Source organism: Hemitrygon akajei, chromosome 26 (genome assembly GCF_048418815.1).
Source record: "Hemitrygon akajei chromosome 26, sHemAka1.3, whole genome shotgun sequence".
In the NCBI taxonomy this organism is placed as follows: domain Eukaryota; kingdom Metazoa; phylum Chordata; class Chondrichthyes; order Myliobatiformes; family Dasyatidae; genus Hemitrygon; species Hemitrygon akajei.
This window is the reverse complement of record NC_133149.1, coordinates 22,721,673-22,745,877: the sequence shown is the minus strand read 5'-3', so window position 1 is coordinate 22,745,877 and position 24,205 is coordinate 22,721,673. Positions and strand designations below refer to the sequence as shown.

General features: G+C 41.9%; 1 protein-coding gene across 4 annotated transcripts in view; it reads right to left on the bottom strand.

Moving 5' to 3' along the window:
* The window catches only part of pknox2 (pbx/knotted 1 homeobox 2), a 474,673-nt gene that overhangs the window by 114,230 nt on the left and 336,238 nt on the right, over positions 1–24,205 (bottom strand). For all 4 annotated transcript variants that reach the window (XM_073029725.1, XM_073029722.1, XM_073029723.1 and 1 more), the window contains 2 exons: positions 15,801–15,972; positions 1,639–1,827 (listed from right to left, as the gene is read on the bottom strand). In XM_073029725.1, coding sequence (XP_072885826.1) covers positions 1,639–1,827; positions 15,801–15,972 — 361 coding nt within the window. The remainder of the gene's footprint in view (positions 1–1,638; positions 1,828–15,800; positions 15,973–24,205) is intronic.

Genomic DNA, 24,205 nt, shown 5'->3' with positions numbered 1-24,205 from the left:
TACCTTCAAATTCTTCATAGTTCCTAACTTGCTGAAGTAGTGAAATTGTTTCATTTTTAATCCCGGCTGCTTCCGGCATCTCCAAACCTGAATGCTTTAAACTGCAGTGAGCAAAACAGTTCCAACTTGTCTTACCGTTTATTTCTCACTAATTATCAGTGACAAAAATCACTGTTTTTTTTAACACAAGCATACACAATTGACGCTATTTAAAAACTGTTCGCTCTAAGCACGGTGAAGTGTGTAACGGCCACACAAATATATGTGACTGATGCCTGCTAGAAACCTTGGCAACCTGTCTCAATTAAGCAGCATAGTGTCCCAAATAAATGAAAGGAATCCTGGCTATTTTCTCGACTCATTTTTGTTCTTTAAGAGATGTCCCAAATAGGCAGTTGCCTCAATAAACCAAAGGCCCAATTAACCAGAATCCACTGTATATGGGAAATCGCAAGTAATGATAACACACCCCAAGAATGCTAGAATGATGTGGACATTCTGTCATTATCCTTCTGCATCAAAAGTTGGTTGTGACTGTGTGATTGTGATCTAAAGACACAGGGTAATGGATATTTTTGCATTTGAAAATGCATTGCCCAGTTCTTCACTCTGAAGGCTAGAATTGAACCTCTGGCTGGAAGTGGGTGTGTTCTTTAATCTGGGCTGATTTTGGACTAACGAATCAGGAGGAATGGACAAGGGGGGTATAAATATCACTGGACTAGACATGCCTAGGAATCATCCCTGATGAAGATGGCAGAGTTTGTCATCGAAATGTCGGATAAGATCGATACCTGTACCCGGCTGGAAACCTGAGAAGAGTTTATTCATCCTATATGCCAAGAAAGCACTAGATGCTTTTTAAAAACATCTCTTGTTTGGGATGTTGGGGTGGGAGATCAAGGGGTGAAGGAAAGAGTGGGATAGGTGTTTGTTTGCATGAGGTGGGGAAAGTAAGATATAATGAGGAGATAAGGGGGCCATCTTGACTTATTGCATCAAAGCCAGCTCAGAAAACAGAGCTTTTCCATGACTATTTTTCCCTTCAATCTATTCTCATTACACTCCCATCTAAGCTCACCTACACACCAAGAGGAATTTACAAAAGTGAGCTAACCTATCAATCTGGGATGTGGAAGCAAACTGGATCCCACAAAGTTAAAGTGAGAACATGCAAACTCCACATGGACAGTGTTGGAGGTCAGAATTGCAACTGTATCATTGGCGCTGTCAAGCCAAATGTTTATTAGCTTTGACACTGTGCTGTCGCATTTAATGAGTGGGCAGGGTCCAGGTCAGGACTTTACTTGTAGTTACTCCAATCTGCTCTGTGCATATGGGATTAAGTTCTTCAAGGAGTGTCTAGTAAAAGGTGGTCCAAGTTCTGATCTCCAAGAGGAGAGTTGCATGGTGAATGACATCATCCTATGCATTGGTAAATGTCATGTCAGCACTGCAAGGGTGAAGTAAAATAATTCAGACATGGTGGTCATTACAGTTAATAAATGGAAAAAATAATTACATAAAGACAAAAATATTTTACACTTGAGAACGCCACAAGGCTGGGCTAACCTGATCCACCTTCTCCGAAAGCCCTCCTTAAATAAAGCAACCCCAGAACTTGTTCTGTGATCCTACCTGTGCTGGGAGAGTGTGTGTCACAGCTGTTGGGGAGTATGGGCCTCCTAGGTCATTGCGAAGTAGGTTGTCACTGTGCATCTTCGTCTTAAGACAAGTTATGTAGCGGTTGCAGAAGTCTTTGCAAAGTTCATTGACTTTCTCCAGCTCGAGCAGATGGATTCGCAGAACCTGAATGGCTTTAACCATCTGAAACAAAATAGAAAGGCTATCAAACCCAACAAATCTAATACACTCAATCCTTCTAATTGAGAAACCATCCATTTCACATAGATCATTTAAAAGCCAACTCACTAAGTAAGGACCTTCTTCAGATAAGGAGTCACTCATTTTTTTCCACAACACCTGCCTGTAACACATTTGCAACATGATGGCGTTATTGTGATTTGCTGCTTCCCACAAAATTTGCTGCATGACTACTGACAGTTCCTGCCTCAAGAGAAAATCCCATTCATTGTTCTATTTATTTCTCAACATTTCCCAGTCCATTGTTCAGACAAACATTGAGGGACCAGGTCGTCCTCCACAAATTTAACAATCAGCTCCAATGAAATGTCACTGACCTAATATACCGACCATTTCTCTCTTCACACAGACCTGATTTACTGAATATTTTCATCAGTTTTTTGTTCTGATTTTTATTTTGAGTAGCCATAATATTTGGCTTTATTCACACAGATCAGGGTTAAAATTGCACATACTGTGTCCTGGATAGGGCTTTAACATTAGATTCAACAATCTGCCTTTTCTGTCCTTGGGTGTTATCCAACATCAACCACAGGAAGACAGTGTGAAGATGCACACACAAATATATACAGATACTTGTATATACTTGTACAGTATATGTACCTCTGTGCACCTACACAACCAATGGTTAATCTCAGGTGAGTTACTGAAGAGTTTCAGCAATCAGGTGAAGAAAGGGAATAAAATTAATCCCCACCCCATTCTTCAACTGAGAACTAAATCAATGCCAGGAACTGACCAGCTTCTTACAAAAAGTATGCTCACACTGTATCCAATGCATTTTGCAGTGCCTGTAAAAAGTATTCACTCCCTTTAGAAGTTTTCATGTTTTATTGTTTTACAACATTGAATTACAGTGGATTTAATTTGGCTTTTTTGGACACTGATCAACAGAAGAAGAATCTTCTGTGTCAAAGTGAAAACAGATCTCTACAAAGGAACTGCAATTCACATTATGTATATAATGTATTATGAGAATGTTATGATATTGGTTAATCACTTTAATTTGTCAGATTACCGTCATGCTCTTCCTTCTGCCTAAGTTCTATCAGATCCCTTGAATATTTCTTCATTCAAGGAGGTCAACTCTACTTTCTCCCGTCCATGCACCCTTTCTAAAGCCTTCACATTTTCTGCAGGTGTAGCTTGTAGACCTGAACACAATACTCCATCAATCTCTTGCTCTTGTACTGTAAAACCTCCCATCTCTATGTCTTTATCCCACTTTCTCAGCTTAATACCACCTCGAGTATGTTCATAAGCACTCCAAGATTTCTCTGTTTTTGTATTCCCTTTTAGAATTGTACCTTCCATTTCAGATTTCCAGTTCTCATTCCTCTTGCCAAAATGTAACATGTCATAGTTCTGACGATTACATTTCATGTGCCACCTGTCTGTTCATTTACCAATATGTTCATATCTTCACTAGTCTCTGACGATCTTCCTCTCACTTTATAATGTCACCAAGTTTTGTATCTGCAGACTTGGAAATTACTGCATACAGTATTCCATACATTCAGGTGCAAGTCATTAATATAAAGCAAAAGAGTTCAAAGTTAATTTATTATCAAAGTACATATATGTCACCATATACCTCTGAGATTCATTTTCTTGTGGGCATACTCAATAAATCCAATAACCATAATAGAACCAATGAAAGACTGCACCAATTTGGGCATTCAACCAGTGTGCAAAACACAACAAAATGTGCAAATACATAAAGAAAGAAATAGTAGTAATAAATAACCAATAAATATCGAGAACATGAGATGAAGAGTCCTTGAAAGTAAATCCATAGGTTGTGGGAACATTTCAATGATGTGGCAAGTGAAATTGAGTGAAGTTATCTTCTTTGGTTCAAGAGCCTGATGGTTGTGGGGTAATAACTACTCCTGATCCTGGTGGAGTGAGTACTGAGACTCCTGTACCTTCTTCCTGATGCCAGCTTCAAGAAGAGAGCATGACCTGGGAGGTGGCAGACTCTGATGATGGATGTAACTTTCCTCTGACAGCACTTTGTGTAAATGTGCTCATCAGGCTCCATGATGGACTAGGCCATATCCGCTGCTTTTTGTAGGATTTTCCCATTCAGGGCATTGGTGTTTCCATACCAGGCTAGTTGCAGCCAATCAATATACTCTCAACCACGCATCTACAGAAGTTTGTCTAAGTTTTAGATGTCACACTGAATCTTTGCAAACTCCTAAGGAAGTAGAGGTGCTGATTTCTCTTCACAATTGCACACGTGCTGGACCCAGGACAGGTCCTCCGAAATGCTAACACCAGGGAATTTAAAGTTGCTGACCCTCTGAAGCTATGATCCTCTGATGGGGACTGGCTCATGGACCTCTGCTTTCCTCATAAGTCAATAATCAACTCCTTGGTCTTGTTGATAGTGAGTAAGAGGTTGTTGCTGTGGCACCACTCAGCTAGATTTTCAATCTCCCTCCTATATTCTGAATTGTCACCACCTTTGATTCGGCCTATGGCAGTGGTGTCATCAGCAAACTTGAATATGCCATTGTAGCTGTGCTTAGCCTCACAGCCATATGTGTAAAGCAAGTAGATTAGGGGGCTAAGCACACAGCCTTATGGTGCACCTGTGCTGATAGTGAGTGCGGAGGAGACGTTGCCAATCTGAACTGACTGGAATCTGCAAGTGAGGAAATAGAGGATACAATTGCACAAGGAGGTATTATGGCCTAGGTCTTGAAATTTGATTAGCCTTGAGGGGATGATGGCATTGAAAGCCGAGCAGCAGTTGATGAAGAGCATCCTGATGTATGCACCTTTGCTGTCCAGATGTTCCAGGGTTGAGAGAAGAGCCAATTGAATGGCATCTGCTGTGGACCTGTTGTGCCGGTAGGCAAATTGGTGCAGATCCACGTTGCTTCTCAGGCGAGAGCTGATATGTTTCATCAACAGCCTCTCAAAACACTTCATCACAGTGGCTGTAAGTGCTACTGGATAATAGTCATTGAGGCAGGTTACCATGTTCTTCAAAGGCACCGGTATAAGTGAAGCCGGGTACCTCGGTCTGCCAGAGCAGGAGTTTAAAGATCTCAGTGAACACTCCAGCCAATTGATCAGCACAGGTCTCTAGTCCTTGGCCAGGTACCACATTTGGTCTGGATGCTTTCCATGGATTCACCCTCTTGAAGGCTACTTGCACATCTCCCTCAGAGACTGAGATCACAGGATCATCAGGTGCTGTGGGAGTTTGTGATGGTTCCTCCATGTTTTGATGGTCAAAGCGAGTAGAGAAGGCATTGAACTCATCTGAAAGCGAAGCCCTGGTGTTGCTTATGTCACTTGATTTTACTTTATAAGAGTTAATAGCATTCCAGCCCCGCCACAACATCCTTCTTAAATTCAAGTTTAAACCGGAATTGCCACTTCGCCCATAAGATGGCTTTCTGAAGATCGTACCTGGACCCCTTGTAACTTGCTTGTTTTCTGGACTTGAACACCTCTGATCTGGCTCTCAGCAGATTGCAGACCTCATGGTTCATCCAGGACTTCTGGTTGGGGAGGACTCTGAATCATTTCATCTGCAACTGTTTTAATGAAATCCTTGAACACGCCCAGTCCACTGACTTGAAGCAATCTCATGTTGCTCTTCTGCCTCCCACAACCACCTCTTTATTGCCCTAATCTCTGGAGCTTTACTTTTTAGGCTCTGCTTGTATGCAGGTAGGAGAAGGACAGCCAAGTGATCGGATTTACTGAAATGCAGTCTACGTATGGAATGGCAGACATTCCTTATATTAGTATAGCAGCGGTCTGGTGTGTTGGGACCTCTTGTGCTGCAGGTAATATGCTGATGGTAATCGGACAGGGTTTTCTTCAAACAAGCCTGGTTGAAGCCCCCGACTATTATTTGAAATTCATCGGATAGAGGTATCCTGGTTGTGTCTCCTGGACTACGTTTTCCTCCATTCTGAAAAACAACCTTCACACTACTTTCTGTTAGTTAGCTACATTTATTCCACGCCTTCAACCATGATAACAAGCTTATGATGTTATAAATGTTCAAATGCCTTTTGGAATTTCATATACACAATAACTGCATTTCCTTTTTCCATCCTCTCTTACTTCATCAAAAATATTGTTATCAAAAGGACAGGTAGAGGGGGTGGGGTGGCTCTGTTGGTAAAAAGCGAAATAAATTCCTGAGAAAGAGGTGACATAGGATTGAAAGATGTAGAATCCTTGTGGGTAGAGTTCAGAAAATGCAAGGGTAAAAACACCCTAATGGAAGTTATAGACAGGCCTCTGAAGAGTATGGAATACAAATTTCAATGGGAAATAGAAAAGGCATGTAATAAGGGCAGTGTTATGATAGTCATGGGGGATTTCAATGTGCAGGTTGATTGGGAAAATCGAGTTTATGCTGGATCTCAAGAGAGGGAATTTGAGATGCCTTTGAGATGGTTTTTTAGAGCAGCTTGGTTGAGCCCACCAGGGGAAAGGCAATTCTTGATTGGTTGTTGTGTAATGAACCAGATTAGATTAGGGAGTTTAAGGTAAAGGAACCCTTGGGAGACAGTGATCATGATACTATAGAATGCATCCTGCAGTATGAGGGACAGAAGATAAAGTCTCAGATGTATCAGTATTACAGTGGAGTACAGAGAATAACAGAGGCATGAGAGAGGAGCTGGCCAAAGGAGACATTAGCAGGGATGACAGCAGAATGGTAATGGCTGGAGTTTCCAGGGGGAATTTGGAAGCTGCATGATAGATACATCCCAAAGAAGAAATATTCTAAAGGGAGAATGAGGAAACAGGGTGAGAAGGGAAGTCAAAGACACCATAAAAGCAAGAGGGCATATAATAGAACAAAATTAGTGGGAAGTTAGAGGATTGGGAAGCTTTTAAAAACCAACAGGAGGCAACATAAGGAGAGAAAAGATGAAATGTGAAGGTAAGCTAGCCAAAAATATCAAAAAGGATACCAAAGGTTTTTTCAGACATATAAAGTGTAAAAGAGAGAAGAGAGTGAATATTGGACTGAAAATTATGCTAGAGAGGTAGTAATGGGGGACAAAGAAATGACGGATGAACTTTTGTGTCAGTCTTCACTGCAGAAGACACTAGTAGTATGCCGGAAATGCGAGAGTGTCAGGGGGCAGAAATGAGTCTGGTTGCTATTACTAAGGAGAAGGTGCTTGGGAAGCTTAAAGGTCTGAAGGTAGATAAATCACCTGGACCAGATGGACTATGTCCCAGGATTCTGAAAAAGGTAGCTGAAGAGATTGCGATCTTTCAAGAATTGCTATTCTGGAATGGTTCCAGAAGACTGGAAAATTGCAATGTCATTCCATCCTTTAAGAAAGGAGGGAGGCAGAAGAAATGAAATTACAGGCCAGTTAGCCTGACTTCAGTAGTAGGGGCGATGCTGGAGTCCATTATTAAGGATGAAGTTTTAGGGTACTTAGAGGTGCATAATAGAGCCCAAAGACAGCATGGATTCCTTAAGGGAAAACCTTGCTTGACAAATCAGTTGGAATTCTTTGAGGAAATAACAGGCAGGATAGACAAAGGAGAGTCAGTGGATGTTGTTTACTTAGATGTTGACAAGGTGCCACACATGAGGCTGCTTAACAAGATAAGAGCCCATTGTATTACAGGAAAGATAGTAGCATGGATAAAAGATTGGCTGATTGGCAAAGAGCGGAAAAAAGGGGACCTATTCTGGTTGGCTGCCGTTGGCAAGTGGAGTTCCGTAAGGTCAGTGTTAGGGTCCCTGCTATTCACGTTTTATGTCAATGACTTGAATGACGGAATTGATGGCTTTGTGGCCAAGTTTGTAGACGATACAAAGATAGGTGGAGGGGGTGGTAGTGTTGAGGAAGCAAGGAGTCTGAAGAAGGACTTGGATAGATTGGAAGAGTGGGAAAAGAAGTGGCAGATGGAATATTGTGGAGGGAAGTATATGGCTGTGCACTTTGGCAGAAGGAATAAAGGCGTAAACTATTTTTTAAATGGGGAGAAAATTCAAAAATCAGAAGTGCAAAAGAACTTGGTAGGGAGTCCTCATGCAGGATTCCCTAAAGATTAATTTGCAGGTTGAGTCAGTGGTAAAGAAGGCAAATGAAATGTTAGCATTCATTTCAAGAAGTCTAGAATATAAGAGCAAGGATGTGATGCTGAAGCTTTATAAGGCCTTGGTCAGAACAAATCTGGAGTATTGTGATCTATTTTGGGCCCCTTATCTAAGAAAGGATGTGCAGGCATTGGAGAGGGTCCAGCGAGATCCAGGAATGAAAGGCTTAATGTATGAGGTGTGTTAGATAGATCTAGGCCTGTACTCATTGGAGTTTAGAAGAATGATGGGGGATCTCATTGAAACTCATCGAGTATTGCAAGACCTCAACAGGGTGCATGTGGAGAGGCTGTTTCCTATAGTGGGTGAGTCTAGGTCCAGAGGGCACAGCCTCACAATAGAGGGATGTCCATTTAAAACAGAGATGAGAAAGAATTTAGCCAGAGACTGGTGAATCTGTAGAATTTATTGCCACAGACATGGAGACTAAGTCATTGAGTATACTTAAAGCAGAGGTTGATAGGTTCTTGGTTAGTCAGGGCGTCAATATTTACAGGGAGAAGGCAGAAGACTGGGATAGAGCGGGATAATAAGTCATCTGTCAATGAATGGCAGAGCAGACTTGTTGGGCCAAGTGGCCTAATTCTGCTCATATGTCTTATGGTCTAAAATATCTACTAAATAAATAATATCTATTTTTTCGTAACAAGTCAATTCCAGCTTTCTCTATTCAATCCTATTTATTAATTATTACCTTTCCTTGATTAGTATTTTTAGAACATTCCCCTCTACCGTGGTTAACCTGACTAGTTTGTTGCTACAGGGTTATCCCTTTTCCCCTTTTATGAGCAAGGCTGTAATACATACAATCATTTAGTTGTCAGGTACCATATTCCTGAATCTACAAATGTGTGCAAGATTATCCGCAACTATCTTCCTTCCTCAAGTCCCTCAGTAACCCAGGATGCATCCCACCTTGCTCAGGTGACTTTTCTACTTTAAGACTTTTAACCTTTTTCTCCTCCTCCCAATCAATTATTAGCCCATTCAAAATCTTCTTTTGCTGATACCCTTGCTGAATCCTCCTTAAAAGCCAGGAATCTTTCATGGTCACTTTATTCTTGATACCTTACCCATAAATGATAACGTTTGATTTTTGACTGGAATCAAGCTAGGATCCAGTGCCAAAAACACTGAATTACTGTACGCCGCCATCCTGAATGTGAAACTAAATGCAAGTTTCTGAACTCAAAACAAGTGAGGCATTCAGAAAATCACAGGGAGATTTTATACCTTTATATAATCATATTCATGAACATACTGTATCACAAAGCATTTCACAGCTAATGAAGTAAATTTGTACAGCTAATGAGGTAAATCTGAAGTGATAATAAAATGGTAGCCATTGTTATAATACAGAAAAACAGCTACTCAATTCACACAGAACAAGCTTCTACAAATAGCAATATGATAATGACCATTTCAGTGTTGTCTGCTGATGAATCAATACTGGCCAAAGCAGCAGGGAGAACATCCTTACACTACCTCCAAATCGCACCGTATTCTTTTCATCTATGCAGACTAATCAGCTTAATATCTCACCAAAAGTTGAACACCTCTAACAGTGTAGCGTTCCAGAGCAACGTCAGACTGGATGCTGCCTTCCAGTTTCTGAAGTGAAAACTGAGCTCATCACCCCCAGATTTGAATTCGCTATCAATTGAGCCCTTTCCGACACCTTTATACAGAGTTCATATGCAACTGTATTTGAACCACAAATCACATTAAGCTCCTGACATGAGTAAGTCATTTCTGTTCAGCTGTATCATGGGATTTTAATATGATAATTATGTAGAAAATCTCAGTCTGGGGATAATCCTGAGTCAGACTCCAGATATGATATCTGTGCATTCCTGGGATAAAACCCTCACATTCAATCTCCACCATAGGCAAATGGGCAAGCGAGCCCGAGCAGGGAGCCTTGGATCAAATTCCTTCTCCGGTAAACTGGGGATTAAACGTAGCTCCACGGCTACAACCTGAGAGAAGAGGTTGTTGTTTAAGTCATTGTGCAAGGGCATGGGGGGGTGGGGAGGAAGCAGTTAATAAATATGCCAATTACTGCAGCTCATTTGTGCAAAAGATTCTCATTTACTGCCCTGCTGCAGTATATCTGTCCTGATAAAGACTTACAGTCAGATGTAAAAATTGAACGGATCATAAAAAATACAGATGCAAAATTAATTGACTTCACAGCGCTTTGGCTGATTTGGCGGATAATGATGAATTCTGACCTTTTCTAATTACTCTGTGAACGTACAGCCCCATGGAAAGCTCAACACTTATGAAATATGACAGCCAGTCCCAACTACCACAAATATTACCGCTATCGTTTCCCTTTCGTTCCAGCATGATACCAAGCACTTACTCTCTCCCTCTCCAGAACTTAGCGTTAATTTTGGAACTGTTTAATCCTAAAAGCAAATGCAAGATAGATGTTGAATCCAATGACAAATTAAACACTGCTGGCAGGATGAAGAGATGAGGATTAGAAAAAAAAAGCAGACGCGTGAAATCTGAAATTTAAACAGAAAATGCTGGGAGCACTCAGAATGTCAGGCAGTATAAGTGGAAAGTGAAACAGAGGTAACGTTTCATGGCAGTGTCACATCTCGTTCCACAGATGTTGCCTGATCTTGCTGACTGCTTCTAGCATTCTGTCTTTTCATTTATGAATAGATGAGGACTTCTCAATCAAGGGACAGATGGAAGAAATTTACTTCCCCATGTCCATTGAAACTTGCCTTCTGTCTCCCTCTCTGCAGTTGCTTAATACTCTGCAATCTGATCTTAACCCCAACCTTGCAAACCCAACACTAGAACATACCACTTTCTGCAAGTGATCGCTTGCTCTTGTTCAATTCCTTTCCTTCCATGTTGGCAATCATTCCCATTCCCCCTCCCTCCCGTGTCATGGGCCTTCCAGCAACACCTCCCAACATCCTCAATCTGATTGGCTGAAGGGCAGGAAATGAAATAGGACCTACAAGCAAAAAGAACAAACTGCAGGAGGAACTCAACGGTTCAGGCAACCTTTGTAGAGGGAAGTGGACAGTCGATGTTTTGGATGGAGATTGACCATCCTGACTGAAAAATGGGAGAAGATGGCCAGTATAAAGAGGTGATGGAAGAACAGACAAGTGATCCAGGTGAGAAGGACTGAAGTGACAGATGGAGAGGAGAGTGGAAATAGTGCATAACCTGGGAGGTGACAGTTTATTGGCTTAAGGTAGCAAGATACAGTGGAAAGCATGCCTTGCATATCGTTCGTACAGATCAAATCATTACACTGTGCATTGGGGTAGAACAAGGTTAACAAACGATGCAGAACAAGTGTAAAGGCTACAGAGAAAGCACAGTACAGATATTCAACGAAGTGCAAGATTGTGAGGAAGCAAAAAGGAGATGCAGATGTTGGCATAGAACCAAATAGGTGAGGTGGGGAAGGCAGATGGCAACAGTAGGAGGAGGGGTCTCAGTGGGGGAAGGTGTGAGTGAAGGGTAGATAGAATGCGTGGAAGAAATTTGGTGATAAGGAGCTGGGGAAGTTTGCTTGACTACGTAATTGGGTAGAAGCAAAGGGATGGGGGGGAGCAAGTTCAATATTCATGCCCTCAGTTTGAAGAATACCTACGAAGTGGAATACGGTGTATTCTTCCTCTAGTTTGTTTTATGCTTGCCCTGGCTTTGGAGGCAGACAGGTCGTTGTGGGAAACGAGGAGGGTAATTAAAACGCCCATCATCCGTGAGCAAATCGGTCAAGAAAATTGGAGGCTGCATTTAGCAGCACTTCCAACATTTCCTCGAAGTATTCCCGCTGTTCGGTCACCCTTTCCAGCCCCGGATTGCAGAGGCTGCTGTAACCAAAAGGAGCAGCGTCCCCGCAGTAAACACAGATGAGATAGCTGTTGGGGTCTGCTCCAGCAACGAAGGGACGAAGGGACGAATTCAGCTGAATGGAAAAGGTGCTCCTCAGAGGGAAACAACAATTCCCTCATTTAAGAATAAATTTGGGACATGGTGACTTGCACGGAAAAGCAATTTGAATTTTTTTTTGCCACAACATGGGGAACTCTGTTGTCCATTCAAACTCCCTCACCACCTCTAATCAGACATCGCCCATCCCTGCTGTCCTCTCCCTCTCCCTCAAACACATGCACACACAACACAGGACTGATAATGCCAGAAGCAAAATTTCTTGCACATTGCCATGCTTTCTTTTGGAAAGCAGCTAACAGATAATTAAATGTTACATCAATGCTTTGGGTCTCATGAATATTCATCAAGCAAACAGTATTAGTGCTAAGCAGCAGCGTCAGCCAATGACTGCAGAAACACCTATTTAGGAAATCTCCAATTTAAAGACAGCTTAAAGTGTACACTTGTGGTCACAACCTAAAAAACGTTTTCCAATAAAAAAAGCTGCCAATCATACTCTCGGCTTATCATTTGTGTAATAATCCACAGTTAACACTCTGGGATCACAGCTAATAATCCAGCAGAAGTGGACAATCATTCGTGTCACTGTCAATGTGCAGAAATCCATGACCTACAAGTTCCAGCCTTGAGCCCGAGTGCTCGGTACTCAGAGCTCATCAGCTTTGATTTTTACTCCTCTCAGCTGCAGAGCTGTGGGAAAAAAATACTCAAAACGTGGAAGGGGAGGTCTCCCCATCATTGAGCAACCATTCAAGAGAGCTAATGATGTTCAATTGCCCCGTTTCACGGACAATGTGGCTGAAACACCGCATCAACAGAAATAAACAAAATCTCCATCCACCAATATGCAAATATTTTGTGTACAAGGATCAGGTTATGTTCAACTTCTCCATGTCTTTGTAAATGAGTAAGTTGGTACCAATTTCCTGAAGGTGTTTAGATGCATTGACTGAACTGAATTTCACTCCATAAACTCTCACAGTAGCTTTTCCAAAAACACTCCATTGTTAAAATCACTTCGTTAGAATTTGCATTGCCTGCGGCAACGTGGCCATTGTGGTACATTGCCAACCAAGTTTAATAAAGGAATTGCACAGGGTTTAATTCAGCAATACCAATCTCTATGGAAAAAATGCACCAATATAGAAACATACAGTTGTAAGAACATTTTGATGCATGCACTATTTCCTTGGATGAGTAGCTTGCAATCATTCACTATCTCTATTCCCTCTGAAACGAGTCCGATTATAGAAAACGTAACTCAGTAAAAACCTGGTGTTCAGTCAGGGAAGGGCAAGAGATTACTGTTCAGCTTAGTACTGAGCATGGTGACATCTTAATTTTCAGGAGAAAAATAAATGGACATAGATCTGACTCCACATCAAAACAGGCAACACTTAGTCAGTCTCTCCTGCCTGGCTGCCAACATGGGGAAAGCTTCTCCGTTACCTTTGCAGAAGGAGAGGATCAGTGTTGCCAAGTAGACCATGAGAAAGCCAAAGGCTGGTGTGCTTGGGTGAGGTTGACTTTCACTAATATCTGTCTGTTGAGAGTTGGCCTCTGTGGTAATGGGAAGTGGTGATGGTTTGTGAATCTCATCTTAGACTTCTATTGTCAGAGAGCACCATAACAGAATGGTAGATTGATAGAGGGCACTTGTCTTGCAGATATTAAGCCCATGGCCCCTCATCCTGAATACTTTAGTAAAAGGGTCAATGATGAGGAGGAGCTTGGCTTCACAAAGAAATACAACATAGAAAATAGGTTCTCCGGCCCTCTGAGTTCACACCATCTGCCCATCCATTTATGCTAATCCATCATGAAACCCATTTTTTAAATATTCATAATGAGGAGGGATGAGAGAGCACTCCCAACATTCCTGCTGGATCTCGTAAGGAAATCTGCCCATGGATAGAATGGTCTGGTTATAAGTAGGTGTGGGGACAAAGAGACACTGTAGAGCTACAACCAAGTGCTCCGTACAGGAAGTTGCCAAGGAGTTTAGTGAAAGGAGTGCAGTCCATCAATGCTTGCACTTTGAAAAGCCTGCAGCCTCCATGTTCAGTCTACCTGGTCCTTTAGAATGAAGCAAACTGCCAATGTTTTCTCTCCCCAGTCAGGTGTATGGCTAAGTTCCCACAATGATCCCTGCTCTACTCGCTTTACACTTATGACTCTGAGGCTAAGCGCAGATCCAATGTCATACTTAAGTTTGCTGACAACACCACTGTTTCTGGCTGAATCACTATCGGTATATAAAAATCAGTATATAAGGAGATTGAAAATCTGGCTCAGTGGTTCCACAATAACAGCCTCTTACTCAAGCAATGTTAGCAAGACCAAGGAGTTGATTATTGACTTCAGCAGGAGGAAACAGGAGGTCCATGAGCCAGTTCTCATTGGAGGATCAGAGGTGGAGAGGGTCGGCAAATTTAAATTCCTCAGTGTTATTATGTCATAGGACCTGTCCCAGGCCCAGCACGCAAGAGCAATTACAAAGAAAGCACGGCAGTACCTCTACTTTCTTAGAAGGTTGCAAAGATTCGGTAAGACATCTAAAACTCTGACAAACTTTTATACATGTGTAGAGGAGAGTATATTGACTGGCTGCATCACAGCCTAGTATGGAAACACCAATGCCCTTGAATGGAAAACCCTATAAAAAGTAATGTATATGGCCCAGTCCATCACGGGTAAAGTCCTCCCCACCATCGATCACACCTACACGGAGCGTGGTCACAGGAAAGCAGCATCCATCATCAGGGACCCCCATCACTCATGTCATGCTGTCTTCTCGTTGCTGCCATCAGGAAGAAGGTACAGGAGCCTCAGAACTCACACCACAAGGTTCAGGAAAAGTTATTACCTGTCAACCATTGGGGGATGACTTCACTCAACTTCACTTGCCCCATCACTGAACTGTTTCCCCCAAACTACAGACTCAATTTCAAGGACTCCTCATTTCATGTTCTTGATGTTTATTGCTTTATATTTATTATTATTTCTTTTTTTCCTTATTTTGTATTTGCACAGTTCGTTGTCTTTTGCACACTGGTTGGTTTGGACTTTCATGATTCTATTATGGTTGTTGGATTTATTGAGTATCCCCACAGGAAAATGAATCTCAGGGTTACATATGGTGACATATATGTACTTTGATAATAAATTTGGTTTGAACTTTGATGCATACGCTATGAGAGGAGGCAGAACAGAACACAAAAGCCTGGAAAATTCCTGGGGTTAGAAAGCTAAGGGTATCATAGCCTTGGCTTTAATGAGCAAAGCGATCCACGAACACGTTGTGAATAAGATCAGTAAGTTTGAAAGTCACACAGGAGACAATGAATTTTGGCCATTGCACTGTTGTTGACATCATTCGAGGGACCTCTATGCCAAAGAGAAAGTACTTCAGCAAACAAAAGTCGAGAACTGAAATTTTATTGCACTGCAGTACCCAAAAAATTGTGGAATATTGTTCAAGGTTAAATCAGTTTTCAGCTGCACAGTCCTTTTTTTTTTAAAAAGAAGGAATTTCTAGGCTGGTGTACAGGGATAACATTACAGCAGTTGGATGGAAGGAACTCTTAATCTGAATTCAATGCCCTGTCAGTGGCTGACATCCCCTCAACCTTCAGTAGTGGGAGGTGAAAGGAAAGCTTCCATTCAAAGGTCTTAAATCCATTTAAAATAGAACATCTAGCTGGTGATTAATTTTAGTGATTAAAAAAGTATTAGCGAAGCTGTGACCCACATAAAAAGAAATATAAGTGAACATTATAGTACCCATTACATTCTTACTTAGCTTCTCATTTACATGGGTGACACATTTTTATTTTTATCTATCAATATTTATCAAAGAATAACATACCAGGCTGTCTATTTCTGGATCATCGCTGAAGAAGGGTTTGTGCTCCTGCTCTTGCTGGTGAACAAAGTTTTCAATGTCAACATCGAAGCTCGCTGAGGTAATGCACTCTGATCCCTGCGTAGCCTGTTCACATTTCTCGAACAGGAGAGCGAGGAGTGGAAAGAGCGGATGCCTGGGTGGAAGTGGGATTATAGAGGAGGAAAAAAGAAGAATTGGATTAGTCAATTTTAATTTATCAAATCAACAAAAAATGTTAATCCAAAATAATTGTACTACAAATTGGAACTGTTCAGTGAGAAAACATGCCATGTGATACAAAGCAAAAAACAAATCACATATTTGACCAAAACTCTCTTCGGTTTGTTGACCTTAATCTAATGGGCCCATATTATTAGCTAACGATCGCAAAAATAACTTGTACCATCTTGTTCATTTCCAGGACCACAGGGAAAGAGCAGGGAAGTAGGACCAATTGTGTCAATAAACAGTGCTTGAAGAACTCAGCGCGCCAAACAGCATTTATGGGAGGCGAGGGATTGCCGACCTTTCGGGTCAAGATCCCGCATCAACAGTCCTCCTTCTCTATAGATGTTGCTCGACTAGCTGAGATTCTCTAGCAGTTTGATATTTGCTCGATTCCAGTATCTACAGTTTCTTGAGCAGCCAACTGTATATCCCTTTCTATGAGGAAACAGAGGCACGACAAATTGGATGGATGATTTGGGATGTATGATTGTTAACAAAAGGGTAAAAGGATAGATGAATGAGTGTCTTATGCCTTTTGGTTGGAGATCATTTGGACAAAGCTGGAGTGGTGGGGCAGCACAGTGGTACAAGTAGAGCCATTGCCTCATACCTCCTGCAGCTTGGGTTTTATCCTGGGTGCTATCAATATGAAGCTTGCACATTCTCCCTGTGACTGCTTGGGTTTCCCCCCCTGTCCCTCATCGTGTGCCTCAGGGATCTGTACTGGGTCCAATGTTGTTTGTCATATACATTAATGATCTGGATGATGGGGTGGCAAATTGGATTAGTAAGCATGCAGATGATACTAAGATAGGTGGCGTTGTGGATAATGAAGTAGGCTTTCAAAGCTTGCAGAGAGATTTAGGCCAGTTAGAAGAGTGGGCTGAAAGATGGCAGATGGAGTTTAATGCTGATAAGCGTGAGGAGCTACATTTTGGTAGGACTAATCAAAATAGGACATACATGGTAAAAGGTAGGGCATTGAGGAATGCAGTAGAACAGAGTGATCTAGGAATAATAGTGCATAGTTCCCTGAAGGTGGAATCTCATGTGGATAGGGTGGTGAAGAAAGCTTTTGGTATGCTGACCTTTATAAATCAGAGCATTGAGTATAGGAGTTGGGATGTAATGTTAAAATTGTAGAAGGCATCGGTGAGGCCAAATTTGGAGTATTGTGTACAGTTCTGGTCATCGAATTATAGGAAAGATGTCAACAAAATAGAGTACAGAGGAGATTTATTAGAATGTTACCTGGGTTTCAGCACCTAAGTTACAGGAAAAGGTTGAACAAGTTAGGTCTTTAGTCTTTGGAGCATAGAAGGTTGAGGGGGAACTTGATAGAGGTATTTAAAATTATGAGGGGGATAGATAGAGTTGACGTGGATAGGCTTTTTCCATTGAGAGTAGGGGAGATTCAAACAAGAGGACATGAGTTGAGAGTTGGGGGCAAAAGTTTAGGGGTAACACGAGGGGGAACTTCTTTACTCAGAAAGTGGTAGCTGTGTGGAATGAGCTTCCAGTAGAAGTGGTACAGGCAGGTTCGATTTTGTCATTTAAAAAAAATTGGATAGGAATATGGACAGGAAAGGAATGGAGGGTTATGGGCTGAGTGCAGGTAGGTGGGACTAGGTGAGAGTAAGCGTTCAGCACAGACTAGAAGGGCCGAGATGGCCTGTTTCTGTGCTGTAATTATTATATGGTTATATGGTCGCAAAGAGATGTAAGTTAGTAGGTTAATTGCCCTTTGTTCATTGCCCTTATTATGTGGGTGAGAGAGAGAATCTGGCAGATGGTGATGGGAATCTGGATGGATTAAAATGGGATTACTCTAGCACTAGTGTAAATGGCTATTTGATCGTTGGTGGGGACTGGCTGGGTCGAAAGGTTTGTTTTTGTGCTGGATGACTATGACTCCATGAACTGTACAACTCAAGGAAAACTTGAAACTTCTTTAGGGACTGGCTGTTGTAAGAAGCCAGGCAATGGTGTGGCCAATTGACGTGAAGAAGGCAACTCCAATAAATAGCTGCACAGTTCCACCAGCATTTTCTAATTTTCTTGTTACTGTTCTTAGTGATATTAAGTGTTCCTGCAGTGATTTTAAGGGGAAATACTTTTCTTCCTCTGGAGGACAGCATGAAGTTAATGATTTCTAACAAACACTGATGATGTCTTTCCATCAAATGTGAGAAAGTACACACAAACCAATCAAAATGGCAGCACAAAATTCTAAATTAGCAAATAAAAAAGGTAAGGCGAAGTTCCTCCCCACACCATTAGGCGCATCGGGCAGCAACCTTGCCGTTTCTTTCGCATTTGTCTGTTTTACGAGGCTGAGTGGCTAGCTCGACACTCAACCCAGCACAGGTGGAACCCATGCAAGGAGCAGGCTGGATTCGAACCCAGGACCTCTTTCTTGTTCCAAAGCCCGGGTGTGGATGCCACTACACCACTGGCACAGACAAATTAACAGATATCAATTTGTAAACAGTAAAACAGAAGAGCTCCCCCTCATCAGTAAGAATTTAACATGGTTCTATCTTCAACATGTACATTTTAATGATTCCAAAAGGATTGCCATTTTTCGTATGGCTTAAATATATTAACTTGTGAAAAATACTTTGAATCCAGAGAAGTCACTTGTACTTCCAGTTAAAAATTAAAACCACATTTCAAAATGTCACACTTTAGGATATAGGTTACTGTAGGTCTATTTGAACTTTTGGTGGCTGTCTCCATTTTATTTCAGCAGGCATTTTGTGTGTCTGTTTCATTTTTATAAAACATTAGCAATGGCTAATATTTTAGGTACCCCAAATTCCTGGTGGACATCAATGTCGTAAAGGTCTCTGCCATTTAATCTCAATGTTCTACCAGAATTTGATTTCCCAAAGTGTGTTGCCTCACATTTGGCTACACTAAATTCTATCTCCCACAATTTCCCAGTTGTCAATATATAACTCTTATTTTTGTTATTCTCATCAACTGTTCCTCAACTCTGTGACTGAAATATGAAGGTAAGCTAGCCAATAATATCAAAGAAGATACCCTGCAATATGATCCTTAACCCCAACCTTGCTGACTTTGGCCTATTTTGTCATGTGCCTCTGAGACCTCATCCTTAACAATCGACTCCAACATGTTCCCAACACACTGAGGTCAGGCTAACTTGCCTATAATTTCCTTTTTTTCTGCCTCCCTCCCCTTCTTGAAGAGGGAAGAAAGTCAAGCTTTCGGTTCAAGAGCCTGATGGTTGAGGGGTAATAACTGTTCCTGAACCTGGTGGTTGGAGTCCTGAGGCTCACACAACCAGGTTCACCAGATCAAGGATGTCCTACTTTTTCCTCTGGCAAGTGGCTGATGGGATCAATGAGAAGTTTGTAGACTCCGCCGAGGTGGTCCCAGACTGGACATAGGAGTGGATACAGTGAGAGTGTTGCACTCCTTCACAAGCTGTTACCAAAGAGACTCAAGGTTCTCAGTATCATCACTGAAACTCTTGTTCCATTTTGAGTGGCTGTGGGATATTCTATAGTAAGAAGGCTTAAGAACCTTTTTACAGTGTTTACTCTCTTCCCCTTGTATTCTATTGTCATTATCAGCTTCAAGTTCAATTGTCATTCAACCATACACATGAATACAGCCAAATTAAACAGCATTTCTCCAGCGCCAAGGTACAAAACACTGTACAAACAGTCACACACAGCACATAGCACATATAGTTATTTTAGCAGAAAAACCTACAATCACAAACTATATATAGTTTTATAATATATAAAACCCAAGTCCCTGAGTCTTATGGGCTACAGATTGATGGTGCAATGTCCTCATCACACGCTAGTGCAGCCGCAGACAAACACAATTCAACTTGTCTTCCACCGAGCAAATGCTGGAGAGCAGCACCAAGGGGAGTGGCCAGCCCCCAACCCAACACAGACTTCTCTCTCTTCCATACCGGTTCCAGTGTCTCCTTCCTGGGCGACCCCATGGCATGACAGCATCGTCTGTGCAACAACCGAGGTCACGCAGCTTACGTGCCATCGGTCTCACCAGTAATCCAATGAACTGGACTCGCAGTATTCTGCATTACCAACGTCCAACAGGGTTTTGTGATCAAGAAAAACACTCAAGACAATTATTTGCACCACTTGTTAGAATGCACACTGCCTCTAATGCTTTCCTCATTGGGTGACTATAGCACCGCTACACGGTAAATAGTAAGTCCAGCTCCATCGCCATCGAGCAACTCGCCAGTGGGTCAGACCTGTAGCACTTGATGTTCTCAATATCCAGCAGTTTCTTGCGACTGCACAAGATCCAAAGGGTGAACAATTACACCTTCGTTTGAAACTAGGGAGGCCGCAGCGACTGAGCACGCCGCCATCTTACTGGATGCCTGTTTCAGGAGCATGCTGACGGAAACACAATCCATGTGACCATCCCATAGAAACTGGCAAAACGTAATAGAGCCCTGATACTGGGAATGGTGGCTTGGAATAAGATACTGATGTTGGCTGATTTATCCTGCTCACAGATTCACCGATGGTCCAGTGCACTGGGGTGAAGATGATCAAACTCCAGTTGGATATAAGGACAGAGAGGTATGCTGCCCAGTAAACCAACAGCCTCGTACTTACCTTGAGTTCTCGATCCTGAAACACATTTTTCCTCAAACAGTCAAATTCTCTGCTGGAGGACTGGAAGTGATTGTGAATTTAATCACTGATATCTACTGGAGTAAATGTGTGACAAAGGACATCTGGAGTCTAGGCCTTCACTCCACACTCAAAGGCCTGCAATGTGGTTATGGGATTAAGGACATCAGAGCCTAATCCTCTGCGCTTCAAGGCCAGTGACGTGGACAAGGACCAGTGAGGACAAGGGCTAGAGGCCCACTGGGCCATGTTGGTGGGTCCTGGGATCGGCTGTCCGTTCAAGCAGCAGGCATGAGGGCCAGTGATACCCTAGGTGTATGCAAGTCAGCGAGTCCAGAGTTCAAGGCCTGGAATTCAGGGTCCCATTATCGGCTAGTTCAAAGACTGATCAGAAGTCCAGAAGTCAAAGCCTTGGATTTATGATGAACCATATTGAATTGATTGCGAGAATGTAGCAAGTGTGCTTGTGTCTAATTGATCGCGCAGTGAATTGATTGGGTCTTCTATATGTGCAGGCTTTCTATTGCAAATGTTTTTCATTTTGGCAGGCCCGGTTAGTCACTCCTGCACTGTAAGTTGTCCAGTGTGTACACTAGCTAACATGACTCAGTGGAAACATTTAATCCTACTATTCTGACGGTGACCTTGCTCCTCCGCATATGTAACACACAAGTCTGAAGTCCACTGGAAAAGTTGGAGGCCCATCGTCTTTGAGCCCAACAGTCCACTGGAGGCCAGCAGGCCTGTACTGGGGTTAGAACACTGTCTGTTTGTGTCAGTGGGTGTATAGGTGGGAGTTTTCCTGTTGTTGTTTTGTTTTTTTGCTGTGTTCTGTGTTGTTCTGCTAAGCATTGTGGGCATGCTATGTTGGCAACACTTGCAGGCTACCCCCAGCACATCCTTGGGTTGTGTTGGTTGCGAACGCAAATGATGCATTTCACTGCATGTTTTGATGTACATGTGATAAATAAATAAATCTGAATATTCTCTGGAAGTTGGCTCCTGAATATGGAAAGTAATCCATATTTTTTGGAGTCTTGTCTTGAACTATTATGGCCAGGTGTTTGCTTGGTAGAACTTCATACTGCAGGAACTTTCTCTCGTCAAGGCTCATTCGGTGATACACTTTGGTAAAGAAGTTTCCAATGACCCCACCTCCGAATTTGCATGTGCACATTTTCCACATCCTGCACCTTGATAACCAATGTTAGAGCGGCCTTGGTTCTGGAGTGGAAGCAACATGGGTCCCTTCTGGTGCTGTAGATTATCCCAACTCCAGCAAGCATCTCACTGAAGGTGAGGGGCAATACAGCAGCAAGAAAGATTTGCACCAAAAGCCTGTTCCAGTATTCACTCTGTGGTGGAGAATGGGGACAAACTTCTTACACTGTCACATACTTTCCATGCTATTACTATATAACTGTCTTTCTCTACTGCTGTCAGTTTATGTCTAGTTGAAATCCTCAGCCATGACTTTGATAGATCTAGCTTTTTGATTATCCTAATGTTACCACAGTCAATGTCCTGCTTTGAACAAGATACTGCAAAATTCATCTCTTTATACTGTAAACGGTAGGTCCCATTCACCCAACTGGATTTGACAGGCTGAGTCAACATTTTAAAATGCTGATCCTTGATTAACAGGCTGTTGTGCATTACCCCTTGGAATCAAAGGAGAGGTGATGGGCCTTGTATGAGAAGAATTTGCGAGAGTACGGGGAAGTGAAATGAATTCAATAGCTTCCTTCAGAGCTAAAAAGGACTCAAAAGGTAGAATTGCCTCCTCTACATTGCTAGAGGTATAAGGTCCTTCTGATATTGCATCAATCATTCTGACAAAGCCAATGGGCATTTGTACCGATTTCTCCTGAAGTTGCTTTGTGTCAAAATTTATTGGATAACCACCCTGTATAGTCCTGGGATTCTTAAGCATGTTAATAGCACTAAATAAATGCCGACTGCATTAAATGTACTTCAAAAATAATCTTTGTGGTAAAAGTGCATTAAGATGTCATAAGGAAATGATAGGCATTATAGAAATGCAAATTCCTTTTTACTTTCCCCTTCTTCAAAGAGGTTTCTTTCTTCAGAGAGAAAGCAAAATAAACAACATTTTGGAGAGTTGGCAGTCTGCACTGTCCACCATGAGTACACTGAGCTCCAAGACCAGGTGAAGCGAGGGGGGTGCGGTTGGAGAGAAAGAACATCAAAGCCTCTCACACATAATTTGGGAAGGGGAATGTGTGACATCATTTTTCCAATATTATTTCAAAGACTGCCTTTCTATCCCTGCTGATTCCAGACTTTCATTACCCTCATGCAGTTACGCCAGATGTCAATGACAATATAATTGCTCAATTTGTGTCCATATCATGCAGTCCAATATGTTGTATTAGAAAACATCTATACCATGATTTTTAAAGCACGTTGCACCCTAAAGTTAGCCACGACCTCTCCCTAAACATTTGTTAAATTTCAGATAATGAGAACGTTTTATCTACTTCCTATCATCACGCAAAGACTCCCTCTCATGTTAGTGACCCCTCCGTAAAATTTTCTCCACTCTTGCTTTGAATATCTTTATTATCAATCAATATAAAAACAATCATAGACCTCCATATAATCAGTGGTCACTTTATTAGGCACAGGAGCAGAAACCCAGCATGGTCTTCTCCTCTAGTACTGCAGAAGGGTCTCGGCCCGAAGAGTTAACTGTACTCTTTTCCGTAGATGCTGCCTGGCCTGCGGAGTTCCTCCAGCATTTTGTGTGTTACTTGGCTTTCTGCTGCTGTAGCCCATCCACTTCAAGGTTCAACATGTTGTACGTTCAGAGATGCTCTTCTGCACACCGCTGTTGTAATGTCTGTTTATTTTGAGTTACAGTCACTTTCCTGTCAGCTTGACAACGCCGTTCTCTGGATATTTTTTGTTTTTCCACATCATTCTCTGTAAACTCTAGAGACTGTTCTGCTTGCAGCCAGCAGTTTCTGAGATACTCAAACCTTCCTGTCTGACATCAACAACCATTTCATGGTGTAAGTCACTTAGATCATATTTCTTCACCACTCTGATATTTTGTCTGAACAACAGATGAACCTCTTGACTATGCCTGCATGCTTTTATGCATCAAGTTGCTGTCACATGATTGGCTGATTATATATTTGCATTAACGAGCAGGTGTAATTAATACAAGTGGTCACTGAGTGTAAAGTAAAACAAAACAAGATTTCTATCATAAAGGTGTATCAATAATCCACTTACATTTTATAATCTGACCTACTTGGTGCATAATAAATGCAACTCCAGTTGTTTAGATATGTTATGCATCAGTTTCAACCATTGACAATACCTGTCTCACAGCTCACATTCCCTGGATTTGATAAATAATAGTTTAATCTATATTAGCCAGACCAAACTTCAGTTGCACAGACGTTCTTCCTCAATCTCCTTTATTCCCAAGTAAAGGGCCACCAGAATGTAATAAATGACTATGCTCATCTAGTT